The 14,463-nt window shown below is 43.7% G+C and overlaps 1 protein-coding gene across 1 annotated transcript in view; it reads right to left on the bottom strand.

Moving 5' to 3' along the window:
- The window catches only part of EMILIN1 (elastin microfibril interfacer 1), a 119,925-nt gene that overhangs the window by 19,967 nt on the left and 85,495 nt on the right, over positions 1-14,463 (bottom strand). The window contains exon 3 of the mRNA XM_033936752.1: positions 12,435-12,664. Within this exon, the coding sequence (XP_033792643.1) occupies positions 12,435-12,664 (230 nt within the window). The remainder of the gene's footprint in view (positions 1-12,434; positions 12,665-14,463) is intronic.

Genomic DNA, 14,463 nt, shown 5'->3' with positions numbered 1-14,463 from the left:
GATACCTCCAGACCAACCATCGGAATACAGGAGGAGGCTGGAGACGCTGACTCCTGGCAACTGGTAACTTCCTCCACAGGAAAACGCAGAAGACCTTCCTCATCTACTGTCTCTTTCTCTCACACACAGGGCTGTTCTACATCGACCCCGCAGATCACCTTGAAGAACAGATTCCAACTGCTACAGGACGAACCTGACAACGAGGTACAGAGAGATGATCAACAGGAGTTTCCAGTTCCAGAGACAACAGGACGACCCACCCCTAAGAAGCGCAGAGTGGTTGTCATTGGAGATTCGCTACTGAGGGGCACCGAGGGACCAATCTGCAGACCAGACTTGCAATCAAGAGAGGTTTGCTGTTTGCCAGGGGCCAGGATTCGGGATGTAACCGCTTGCCTGGATAGACTCATCAAGCCTCAGGACCACTTCCCCATGATCCTCATCCACGTCGGAACAAACGACACTGCCAGGAGCACCCAGGATAGCATACCGGCAGACTTCAGAGCCCTGGGTGAGAAGCTGAGGAGGATGGATGCACAGGTGGTCTTCTCCTCGATCCTCCCTGTAAGGGGCAAGGGCAGAGCCAGGGAGGATCGCATACAGAGGACTAACGACTGGCTGCGAGATTGGTGCAAGGAGATGAACTTCGGGTTCCTACAACATGGAGAGACACTACTAGGACTACAGGGACCAGATGGGCTACACCTGACTAGAAGAGGGAAGAACGTCCTTGGACACCGACTGGCACGCCTACTTCACAAGGCTTTAAACTAGGTATGTTGGGGGAGGGCACAAGCACAAACAACCCATCTGTCGAGCTATGCCATCAATACTTTTTTGGGACCGGGGTAAGCAAACACCACAATTCTGGGTCTGGGACTGGGACGAGTAAACACATTTCTAAGTATGGGGCGAGTACACACACTTCTAAGTCTAAGATAGGTTTACATTGTAATTCTGGGTCTAGGGAGGGTACACACATTGCAAGCTGTACTGAAAGAGTTAAGGTAGCTCAAACAGGTATTCCACCACAGGGTACAAACACTTTCAAACCTAGGATAGGTACACATTGCAATACTGGGCCTAGGGAAGGTACACAAGCTACAAGTAGTACTGAAAAGGTCCATGCAGCTCAAGCAGCAACAGCCCCAGGGAGGCTTAGCAAACATACTACATGGAGGGCTATGTACGTTAACGCCCATAGTTTGGGCAACAAGATCCTGGAACTTGAGACTGAAATGAGAAACGCTGACCTGGATGTGGTGGCGATAACTGAGACCTGGCTCACCGACTCCCACGGGTGGGACATGGTGATACCAGGATACAACCTTCTTCGCCAAGACAGGGAGGGCAGAATGGGAGGAGGGGTAGCAATATACACTAAGGATGATATCAAAGTCACCAGAATCACAGATATCAAGTACACAGGTGAATCCCTTTGGGTAAATTTGGCCAGGGGGAACGACAAATGCCTGTATCTTGGCATAATATACAGACCCCCAAGGCAACAGGATGACATAGATATAGAATTAATCGGTGACATAGAGAATATCACCTTACGTGGGGATACAGTGTTGTTAGGAGACTTCAATATGCCTGATGTGGATTGGAACACACTTTCCTCTGCATCCAGCAGCAGCAGGAGACTATTGAACTCTATGAAGGGAGCTAAACTGAGGCAACTGGTATTGGAGCCAACAAGGGAACAGGCAATACTGGACCTATTGCTTACCAATGGCGAAAGTGTCACTGAGGTCTCAGTGGGCGACAAGTTGGCCTCCAGTGACCACAACATGATATGGTTCAAACTCAGGAAGGTTTCGCCAAAACTAACACATTAACCAGGGTCCTTAGCTTCAAGAACGCCAACTTTGAGGGTATGGGGGATTTCATCAATCAAGCACTACAAAACCGAGCAGGAACAGATAACGTAGAGGAATTGTGGTCGACTCTGAAAGCTATCATTCAGGAGGCAACCAATCGCTATATAAAATCAGCGAGTAAACGGCGCAGGAACAATAAGCCACAATGGTTCTCTGCGGAGATCTCGAACCTCATAAAAGAGAAGAAAAAAGCGTTCATCTCCTACAAACATACAGGATCTCAGGACTCTAGAGAAGTCTATTTGGCTAGGGCAAGAGCTGTCAAAACAGCAGTTAGAGAGGCCAAATTCCGAATGGAGGAAACTTTAGCAAAGAACATCAAGAAGGGCGATAAATCCTTCTTCAGGTATATTAGCGACAGAAACCGAAGCACAAGAGGGATAATACACCTTAGGAAACCAGACGGGAACTATGTAGAAGCAGACTCAGAAAAAGCTGAATTGTTAAACGAATACTTCTGTTCAGTCTTCACCCGTGAGGCGCCGGGTTCCGGCCCTCAGCTGCAGAAAAAGGATGGCTCAGGAGACCCGTTTAGTAATTTCAAGTTTACAACAAGCGGTGTCTACTGTGAGCTGTCTAGACTCAAGGTTTACAAAGCAATGGGGCCAGACAATCTACACCCCAGGGTGCTCAGGGAGTTAAGGGACGTCCTGGCAGAACCACTATCCGCACTCTTCAATCTCTCCCTTAGTCCCGTTGGACTGGAAAACGGCTAACGTCATTCCACTCCACAAAAAAGGTTGCAGGACAGAGGCTGAGAACTACAGACCAGTGAGTCTCACATCTATAGTGAGCAAACTAATGGAAACCCTAATCAAACACCAATTAGATAAGATCCTGGATGAGGAGAATCTACGGGATCCCCGTCAACATGGATTTACCAAGGGGAAATCCTGCCAATCCAACTTGATCAGCTTCTTTGACTGGGTGACGGGGAAGCTCGATGTTGGAGAGTCCTTGGACATTGTATACTTGGACTTCAGCAAAGCGTTTGATAGTGTCCCACACCGCAGGTTGTTGTGCAAAATGAGTTCTATAGGATTAGGTGACACTTTGACAAAATGGGTTCAAGTACCTCAAGTACCTCACGGGCCGTATCGAGGTAGAAGAGGATATCTTCTTTTTCAAAGGTCCGACAGCGACAAGAGGACATCCATGGAAAATCAGGGGGGGGGAAGTTGCACGGCGACACCAGGAAATACTTTTTCACCGAAAGAGTGGTTGATCGCTGGAATAGACTTCCACTTCAGGTGATTGAGGCAAGCAGCGTGCCTGATTTTAAGAAGAAATGGGATCGTCAGTGGGATCTCTGCACAGAGTTAAATAGGGGAGGGTCATTGGGGTGGGCAGACTAGATGGGCCGTGGCCCTTATCTGCCGTCTTTTTCTATGTTTCTATGTTTCTATGTTTCATCAAAGCTCACTCCAGTCCATCTTAATCATCCTAGCTATTGAAACCCTCCCCAGCCCGTCCTCAACTGAATGTTCATATACGAGACACAGGCCATGCAAGCCTGCCCATTACTGGCCTTAGTTCAATTTTTAATATTATTTTCCGATTCTAGATCCTCTGTGTTCATCCCACGCTTCTTTGAACTCAGTCACAGTTGTACTCTCCACTACCTCTCTCAGGAGCGCATTCCAGGCATCCACCATCCTCTCCGTAAAGTTGAATTTCCTAACATTGCCTTTGAATCTACCATCCCTCAACCTCAAATTATGTCCTCTTGTTTTACCATTTTCCTTTCTCTGGAAAAGATTATGTTCTACGTTAATACCCTTCAAGTATTTGAACGTCTGAATCATATCTCCCCTGTCCCTCCTTTCCTCTAGGGTATACATATTCAGGGCTTCCAGTCTCTCCTCATATGTCTTCTGGCACAAACCTCCTACCATTTTTGTCACCTTTCTCTGGACCACTTCAAGTACTACGAGATAACAGAAAAAGTACTCAAATGGCTAAGTCTGATGATAAACTCCATATTGGCTCAAGAATTGTTTTCAGAAGCTTTTGATGAAATCTTGCTCACTCCCATACCGAAAGGATTGGACTTAGATCCATCCCAAATGGACAATTATAGACCGATTGCTAGCATACCTTTCACAACTAAATTGATTGAATTCAAAGTATCAATCCAATTAAAAGAGTACATTACATGCTGCTACCTGCTACTACCTTCCCAACACAGGGTTCAGGAACTCGCACAGCACAGAAGTCTGTATAAGAGATCTGGTGTCCAAAGCAAGAATGGTACTAATTAAAGGAAAACAAATGCTACTAGTGCAATTTGACATTTCAACAGCTTTCAACACGGTAAACCATGCCCTTCTATCTGAACTAGGACTTTCTGGTCATGTCTTACAGTGGTTTCAAGGATTCCCCACAAACAGAAAATATAGGAGTTCTGAAAGATGGAATCTACTCCAATTACTGGACAACTAAACTAAACTAAAGTTTAACTTTATATACCAGGCCATCAACCTAAGGAAGCCCGACTCAGTTTACAACAATTAGATAAAAACTAAAGAAAGTTTACAATGATTAAATAAAAACTAAAGAAAGTAATAGCAAAGGTTTCAAAGAGATTAGTTTTCAAAATGTTTGTCAAAAAGAAAAGTTTTTAGAAATTTATGGAAAGATTGGAAAGAACTGGGGCTCCTCAGAATTAAGGGGAGTTCATTCCATAGTTGAGAAAGTTTAAAAGCCAGAGATTGACTGAAGATCTTAACTCCTTTAATTCCTTTTCTAGAAGGAAGGGAGAGTATGAATTGTTGGATGCCTCTTGCAAAGGAAAATCTGTAAGCATTCCATAATAAGGGAACGAGGGGAATAAAAATACCATATAAAATTTTGAAGGAGATGCAGGCACATTTGAATTGAATTCTAAGATAAACCGGGAGCCAATGAAGACTCAGGAGCAAAGGAGTCACATGGTCAAATTTACTTTTTCCAAAAATCAGCTTCACAGCAGTATTCTGGATTAATTGTAATCTTTGGAGACAGATCTTTGTGATGCCAAGATAGATAGCGTTGCAATAATCTAGTCGAGATAATATGATTGAGTGAACCAAGACAGAGAAATGTCGATGATGAAAAAGATGTCTAACCTTCCTCAACATTCATAAACTAAAATAGCATTTTTTGACCAGGGAATTTATTTGGTCCTTAAAGATAAGAGAGGAATCAAAAAGGACTCCCAATATCTTAGAAGAGAACTCAAACTGCAAAGAGGCCCCAGATTCCAAAGCTATAGTAGGAGGAAAACAGTCCAATTTTGGACCTAACCACAGAAGTTTAGTTTTAGTTGTATTAAGCTTCATCTGGACAGAAAGGCCCTGATTCTGCAAAGTGCCGTCCCGATTTTAGGCAGCTGTAGGCATCCTACTGCTGTCTAATCAGCCAATCGGGATGCACGTTTTTTAAAAAAATGCTCCCCAGGCGCCTCCGGCAGCCTAGGGAGGCCCGCAAGATGCCTAAGCTCGCCTAAGGGCCTTAGGCGAACCTAGGCGGCCCTATGCGTCTCCCTAGTAGAGGAAGAGATGCTTAAAATGTAGGCCAGCAAAATGCTGGCCTACATTGTAAGTAGACGTGGCCGCTATACTTATCGCGGCAAGAGATCTCCCTGCCGCAATAGTATAGCGGCCGCGGCCGCCTGTCCGATCACCGGCAGGAGGGTGCCCAATCCCTTCTTACCGGAAAGCCAGACCCCTCCGGATCCCCCATGCTAACGACCTCCCCCCCCGATGACTCCCCTAACCTCCCGCCCAACTAACCTCTCCTCCAACTAACCTTTAAATGTTGGCTGGCTGGACGGGTCTTGATGCCGTCCAGCCGACAGGCCCGCCTCGTCGAAATGAGACGGGCCCACCCCTTCCTGGCCCATCCCCGCTAAGTCTAAGGCCTGCTTGGCCCAGGCTCTAGAAGCCTGGACCAATCAGGCCTTAGGCAAAGCGGGTCCGCCCATCCCCATTAATCCTAAGGCCTGATTGGCCCGTCCTAAGGCAAGACCCGTCCAGCCGCCCAACATTTAAAGGTTAGTTGAGGGGGAGGTTAGGGGAGTCATCGGGGGGGAGGTCGTTAGCATGGAGGGTCTGGCTTTCCGGCAGGAGGAGTTGGGCACCCTCCTTCCGGCAATTGGGAGTTTGTGGGGTTCGGGCAGGAGGGGTTCGGCACCCTCCTGCCGGCGATCTACAGTTTCGGGGGGTGGGGGCGGCTTTCCGGCAGGAGGGGTTGGGCATCCTCCTGCCGGCAATTGGGAGTTTGGGGGAGTTCCGGCAGGAGAGGTTCGGCACCCTCCTGCCGGCGATCTACAGTTTCAGGGGGCAGGGGAAGCTTTCTGGCAGGAGGGGTTCAGCACCCTCCTGCTGGCGATCGGACAGGCGGTCGCTATACTTATTCCATGCCGCGATAAGTGTAGCGGTCGCCTCTACTCTAACCCGATTCTCTAACCGGCATCTGTAACATGGACGCCGGTTACAGAATCGGGGTTAGTGTAGGCTCGATCCTGTATAAGACACTTCTCCTGGGCTTCCTATACAGAATCAAGGCCAAAGAGCCCAGGATTGAAGTTTGGAGATGCAATGGTTTACTTTGGAAACTAAATTGGTAATATCCGAATCGATCTCAATCAGTATAAAGATATCATCTGCATAGGTGAACAGCGTTTCCTAAGCTGACAGCTTAAAAGTATTCAGTGTGGTTTTATAGAGATTAAATTAAATTGGAGAAAGCGGAGAGCCCTGGGGAACCCCACAAGGAGGCCGCCAGGAATTGGAGATATCACCTTCAATATTCACTGAATAAGAATGAGACAAAATAAATTTAGAAAACCAATCCTATCTCACCCGTATTCTACAACATTTTCATGAGCCATCCTCAACTCAATCAAGCTAGATCCCAGGGAATGGATATTCTCATATGCAGATGACATCCTTCTAAACTAAACTAAACTAAACTAAACTAAACTAAACTAAACCTTAAGCTTATATATTGCATCTTTTCTATAAAGATAGAGCTCAGCACAGGAAATTTAAAAAGAAGGAAAAACATAATAAGAATTAGTCATTGTATAGAGAGCAACAAGATTTACATTTTTGTGAATAGCCAAGTTTTCAGATATTTTTGGAATAATTGGAAGGAGCCCAAATTCCACAGCTGGGCAAGAAAATTATTCCAAAGCTCAGTAATTTTGTAGTAAAGTGATTTCCCTAATTTTCCAACATAAATAACGCCTTTCAGTGAGGGGAAAGATAATTTAAGCTTTTGGATAGATCTGGTAATATCAGGTCTCACAGAGTTCCAAGATAGTGAAATTAAAGGAGAAAGAGCTTCTTCTAAGCTCTGTAGATCTGAACCCAACCAACCTCATCACCAAGTTATTCCAGGCCATAAATACAGCACAAGACTGGGCAACAAAACAACATCTTAAACTAAATGCCAAAAAAAACCAAGCTACTATATGGTTCAGGCTAAAGGCACATGAAAATCCTATCTCCATCATCCCGACAAATGGACTTAACCTTAATATCAAGAAATCTACCAAATTCCTGGGAATCACCCTAGATAGGTCGCTGACTTTTGAAAACCACATCAACAACATAGTCAGTAAGTCGTATGCCACTATTAAAAACCTGAAAAGGATCAGACCCCATTTCCTCTTCCAGGTTACTTGTCCAATCAATAGACTACAGCAATGCACTACTCTCAGGACTATCAAAGAAGCAAATGAAAAAACTCCAACTAATACAGAACACAGCAGCAAGACTCATTCTACAAATTGAGATTCGATCACATCACACCACTGTTGATTGAACTACTTTGACTCCCTGTTGACAAATGAACTGAATTCAAAACATGCTGCCTAACATTCAAGATCCTAATTTCAAAGGCACTTTATAGAATAGCGCTAAGCACAGATTTTTTTTGTGTGCCAATTTTTTGGGCGACATATATAGAATTTAGGCCTAAATGCTTAATGCCCTTTGGTAGAAGGGCCCCTTAGTAATTTTGCAGTGACTGTGCCATCCCTTTGGAATTTTATTCCTAATTATCTTCGTGAAGAATTATCTTTGCTCCATTTTAAAACAAAGCTGGTAGCATTTTTGTTCAAAGATGCATTTGATACTTAACTGCCCTTAAAAGAGCTAAATAGACGCCGACAGCAGAAGGCATCATCTTTCCCTTCCCCGGTCATTCTCTCCCTAATTGTACTCTTTCCTTAAAATATTCCTACCCTTCTTTCCATTTGTTCCCATTTGTCTTTGTCTGAGTATGTTACGTATATTTAATTGTCAACTGCAAACCCTATTTTTATTGTACACTGCTCAGAACTCTGATTGAGCGGTATAAATTTTTTTTAAAAATAAACTTGAAACTTGAACTAGGGATTAGGGAATACTCTGTGAAAGTAACTGGTTGCAGATTTATAAAAATTAAGAATATTTTTTTCAGTCAATGCAAATTACATTTTGGAACATATCTGAATTTTAAAAAGGTTTGGACAAATTTTTGAGGACAAGTTCAATAACTGTTGTTATCTAGCTAGACTGGGGTATCTCTACCCCAGGCAGTAAGCAATAAATATGCAAGCCCTTTTTTTACCCAGCTACTGGGAAGGGGCCACACAAAATATTTTTTCCTTATAGTAGGTCCATGAGCCGGGACCAGCTCCAAGCTGGCAGGCTGTTGCAAGCACTCTCTAGTCTACAAAGTCTCCCTCTCTTTGAAATGAAGCAGAGTAGTTATGAAAAACAAACTCTAACTTTTACTTCTTGTTCCAACGGGAGCAAGAGGCATGCTTAAATAATACACTTCCAACAGAAACAGTCATTATGTACAGTTTTTCTCCTGATTCCTTTTAAAAGAAAAAATCTCTTAACGAAAGATCCTCTGTTTTGACTGGACCACAATCTGTTGGGGGAGATCTGTCCAAAGACAATTCTCCTGCCCAAAGCATGAGCTTAAGAGCCCCTCTGAGCCCTCTGATGATGTCACTCATTTGTTTCTTTGAATCCACCATTCAGAGAAATCCAAGCACTGCCTGGGTCTCATTCGTTGAACGTTTCCAGAAGTTGCTGGAACCCAAAGGCTGGGTTTCCAACTGCCTTCTGAATTTTGTTTACCCTTCATTACTACTGCAGATCAGATTTCACATACCAACCACTTTTGGCAGCCCTAAGCCTAGGGACTGCTATCAACCATTATAACTCCACAAATCATGGTCAGGGGAGGCTCATGCACCAAATACTTCTAACTTCCTGGAGCATTAAGTCTACCCCTAGCTACGTAAATATAATAAACTTTCTCTTGGGGGCAATATCTCCAAATGGGTTAGTTTTGTGCATAACTTGACTGTAAAATAAGAAAATGTGCTAAACAAATACTTCTGTTTTGTGTTCACAGAAGAAAATCCTGGAGAAGGACCGAGATTGTCTGGCAAAGTTACACGAGAAAATGGAGTAGATTCTGCGCCGTTCACGGAGGAGAGTGTTTATGAGCAACTTGAAAAACTGAAGGTGGACAAAGCAATGGGACCATCCCGGGATACTAAAGGAGCTCAGAGAGGTTCTGGCGAGTCCTATTAAAGACTTGTTCAACAAATCTCTGGAGATGGGTTCCTGGGGATTGGAGGAGTGCGGATGTGGTCCCTATTCACAAAAGTGGTCACAGGGATGAAGCAGGAAACTACAGGCCGGTGAGCCTCACTTCAGTTGTTGGAAAAATAATGGAAGTGTTGCTGAAAGAAAGGATAGTGTACTTCCTTGAATCTAATGGGTTACAGGATCCGAGGCAACATGGCTTTACAAAAGTAAATCGTGCCAAACGAACCTGATTGAATTTTTTGATTGGGTGACCAGAGAGCTGGATCTAGGACATATGCTAGATGTAATTTACTTAGATTTCAGCAAAGCCTTTGATACAGTTCCTCATAGGAGGCTGTTGAACAAACTTAAAGGGCTGAAGTTAGGACCCAAAGTGGTGAACTGGGTTAGAAACTGACTGTCGGACAGATGCCAGAGGGTGGTGGTTAATGGAAGTCACTCGGAGGAAGGAAAGGTGAGTAGTGGAGTCCCTCAGGGTTTCGTGCTGGGGCCAATCCTGTTAAATATGTTTGTGAGTGACATTGCTGAAGAGTTAGAAGAAAAAGTGTGCCTTTTTGCAGATGATACCAAGATTTGTAACAGAGTAGACACCGAAGAGGGAGTGGAAAATATGAAAAAGGATCTGCAAAAGTTAGAGGAATGGTCTAATGCCTGGCAACTAAAATTCAATGCAAAGAAATGCAGAGTAATGCATTTGGGGATTAATAATATGAAGGAACCATATATGCTAGGAAGAGAGAAGCTGATATGCACGGACAGGGAGAGGGACCTTAGGGTGATAGTGTCCGAAGATCTAAAGGCCTAAAAACAGTGTGACAAGGCAGTGGCTGCTGCCAGAAGGATGCTGAGCTGTATAAAGAGAGGCGTAGCCAGTAGAAGGAAGAAGGTGTTGATGTCCCTGTACAGGTCATTGGTAAGGCCCCACTTGGAGCATTGTGTTCAGTTTTGGAGACCGTATCTGGCGAAAGACGTAAGAAGACTTGAAGCAGTCCATAGGAGGGCGACGAGAATGATAGGAGGCTTGTGCCAGAAGACGTATGAGGAGAGGCTGGAAGCCCTGAATATGTATACCCTAGAGGAAAGGAGAGACAGGGGAGATATGATTCAGACGTTCAAAGCATCTTTTCCAGAGAAAGGAAAATGGTAAAACCAGAGGACATAATTTGAGGTTGAGGGATGGTAGATTCAAAGGCAATGTTAGGAAATTCAACTTTACGGAGAGGATGGTGGATGCCTGGAATGCGCTCCTGAGAGAGGTAGTGGAGAGTACAACTGTGACTGAGTTCAAAGAAGCGTGGGATGAACACAGAGGATCTAGAATCGGAAAATAATATTAAAAATTGAACTAAGGCCAGTAATGGGCAGACTTGCACGGTCTGTGTCTGTATATGGCCATTTGGTGGAGGATGGACTGGGGAGGGCTTCAATGGCTGGGAGGGTGTAGATGAGCTGGAGTAGGTTTTAACGGAGATTTCGGCAGTAGGAACCCAAGCACAGTACCGGGTAGAGCTTTGGATTCTTGCCCAGAAATAGCTAAGAAGAAAAAATTAAAAAATTTAAATTGAATCAGGTTGGGCAGACTGGATGGACCATTTGGGTCTTTATCTGCCGTCATCTACTATGTTACTATGTTACAATGTTACAATGTAAGGAACTTCACTCCTAAGCTAGGTAAGTGGAGTAGGTCTCTCAAATTTACTGCTAATGCTTGCTGTAATATTTGTATCAAACCAAAGAGAGAGAGCATCTCTCTGGAGTTCCTAAAATGTATCATGTACAGGCAACAATCAATGTGTGCTTTAATTTTTTTAATTTTTTTATTTTTATTAAGCCTGTGGTCCCCAATAGACCAGGGATATTTCTGTATTTTTTTTACCATGTGTTCTTGGTCTCAGACTGCATTTCTGGGTGTTAACTTTCCTATAAGGAATTATTGGGTACTTTTCAATGGAAAAATATACACGGGGTAGAAGCAGGAAAAATATCAAATAATAACAATACTCTACTTCCTACTGAGGTCTTTTTTTCTCAACTTTTTTAAAATAATAGCACGACAATTAGCTCCACATCTTTGGTAGGAAGTATTGTTATTATTTGGTACTTTTCAATGGTCCAGAATGGCCACTGTCCAAGAAAGGATGTTGAGTGAGACGGGACAGTTTTCTGACCCAGCATGGCAGCTTTTATATTCCTATGTTCTTTTTTGTAAATGTCTTTATTGAGGATTTAAAGCGCAATACAACTCCACGATTTACATGCAGAATAGGAACAGCACAAGAAATATCTATGCAATCTGCTCCAAACCTTCTTGCCAATGTCTCTCAAGAAGGAACAAGTCTATGTATGTGAAGGTAATTGAAATTCCCCACAGTAGCATAGTAAGGGGGGTGGGAGTGGATTGCCCCGGATGCCGTGTCGGTGGGAGTGCCGGCACCTCTCCGCCCCATCACAGCACACCACCCTGAGGTTGTGGGTTCAAATCCAGCACTGCTCCTCATGACCTGAGCAAGTCACTCAATCCTCATAGTTTCATAGTTTATTAAAATTACCCCAGGTACATTAGATCAATTGTAATTCCACCAGGACAGATCGGAAAAATGCTTGAGTACCTGATTGTAAACCGCTTAGATAACCTTGATAGGCGGTTTATAAAAACCTAATAAAATAAAATTTAAAAAATAAATAAAATAAGCTACCACAGACCAAATTTAACCAACAATCTCCCTCTCCTTTACTAACGAATAGCACGGGTTTTAGCGCCAGCAGCGGTGGTAACTGCTCTAACGCTCATAGAAATCTGTCTAAAACCCACGCTACACGTTAGTAAAGGAGGGGATCTATGCAAAATACCTAATTCAGATTTTGGCCATTTTAGAAAACATTTTTTTTATTTTTGCTGAAACTTCTGATAAATATCTGATGCTTTAGACTCTCGAAGACCATGACTCACCTTCTCCTCCCAACCCGCTCAAAGAATTCCCACCACTAGACCCAGATAGGTTTGGTCTAGAAGGTTTAGGCCGAGGTCTTGCTGTGGCAATATCTGTTCCTTGCTGCGGTTGACCACCCACAGGCCCCTCCATACAGTCGTCACCTGAGTAACCTTGGCAGCACCTCCATTCCATATCTGTCACAGTTTTATATGCCACTTTGTAACGGGGCCTCATGAAGCTGCGATATCTGTAAGGAAAGCATAAAGATGCTGAAGGAGCTTAAACATTCTAAAACAAGTTAATAATAATAATAACTGTATTTATAATCTGCCCATACTGTTCAGAGCAGCTCACAATATCTAAAGAGATGGGACATTTCCAGGAATTTATAAATCTAAAATACTACATTATTAATCATAAGATCTACAATTTGAACATCAGATCATTGTGAAAGAACAAATTTCTTAAACAAATACACTTCCCCCTCCGTAGCGTGCTGGCTCTTCCTCCCCAAATTACAGTACAGTAGGTATTTTGCAAGCGCAATCCATCCTCTGGCAGCTTCAGACCATCAACGTTTCTGGCCTCCTCCCCCAACTTTTTAAACTTTCTCTTATATTATTCGCGGTTTTTTCCTATTTGCGGGTCTGGTCATCCCCAATCAATGTGAATACGTAGGGAAAAGTGTAGGATTTAATATTCCTATGAAATCTCTGATAGGACAAACAAGACTCAAGTGTGGCAATGATTTCAGTTCTTCTACAGTGCATGCAAATAGATCTTATGCAGATTCATTGGGGAAATCCTGAAAACCCGACTGGATTTCGGCCCTCAAGGAGGGATTTTGACACCCCTATATTAGATGCACTTTTCCTTCTGAATCAAATTCAGGGTTATCCTTCTGTATTTTCTATTTCTCTCTTTTTTTCATCTCTTATTTCATCTGTTCTCTTATCCATATCTTAGGTATAGGATAGTGCCCTTGGATTAATTTTATGTCCTCTTCTAACCATGCTTTCACAGCCCCCATCTTGTTGAACGCAAATTCTCTGATGTGTTCCTTCATTCAAGTGGGAGAATGCTCAGTTCCCTCTGTGTTTTACAAAAAGCTGTCAGTCTTTTTTTTTTTTTGTTTAGTTCATAAAATGTTAGTGAAGATTATTAGATTTTTGTACAATACTAGAAGGCCAATGCAGTGGTGTAGAGAGGGTGGGAGGATCCTGGGGCGGTGGCACCCCCTCACCCTCTTCTCCCCCCTCTTCGCACCTCCTCCTGCTGTGTGCGCTCCCGTTCCTACCCCGTACCTGTTAGCTCCCTGGTTCGAGCAGAATCTCTAACTTGCTGAACATGCCAGTGTTGATTCTCCCTCTGATGTCACTTCCTAGTCGTGGGACCCGGAAATAATGTCAGAGTAGAACGCCTAGAGGACACTTGATAAAGTTACAGGGAAATACTTTTAAAACCAATAGGAGGAAATATTTTTTCAGTCAGAGACTAGTTAAGCTCTGGAATGCGTTGTCAGAGGATGTGGTAATATCAGTTAACGTAAATAGGTTTAGACAAGTTCCTGGAGGAAAAGTCATAAGAACATAAGAACATAAGAAGTTGCCTCCACTGGGTCAGACCAGAGGTCCATCTCGCCTAGTGGTCCGCTCCTGCGGCGGCCCATCAGGTCCGTGACCTGTGAAGTGGTTTTTGACCACTTCTATAACCTACCTCAAGTTCTATCTGTACCCCTCTATCCCCTTATCCTCCAGAAACTTATCCAAACCCTCCTTGAACCCCTGTACAGAGTTCTGGCCTATCACATCCTCCGGAAGCGCGTTCCATGTGTCCACCACCCTCTGGGTAAAAAAGAACTTCCTAGTATTTGTTCTAAACCTGTCCCCTTTCAATTTCTCCGAGTGACCCCTAGTGCTTGTGGCTCCCCACAGTTTGAAGAATCTGTCCTTATTCACTTTCTCTATGCCCTTTAGGATTTTGAAGGTTTCTATCATGTCCCCTCTAAGTCTCCTCTTCTCCAGGGAGAACAGCTCCAGCATTTTT

This window comes from Geotrypetes seraphini, chromosome 3, assembly GCF_902459505.1.
Source record: "Geotrypetes seraphini chromosome 3, aGeoSer1.1, whole genome shotgun sequence".
Classification (NCBI taxonomy): Eukaryota; Metazoa; Chordata; class Amphibia; order Gymnophiona; family Dermophiidae; genus Geotrypetes; species Geotrypetes seraphini.
The sequence above is the reverse complement of the archived record's forward strand: the minus strand, read 5'-3'. Positions and strand labels throughout refer to the sequence as shown.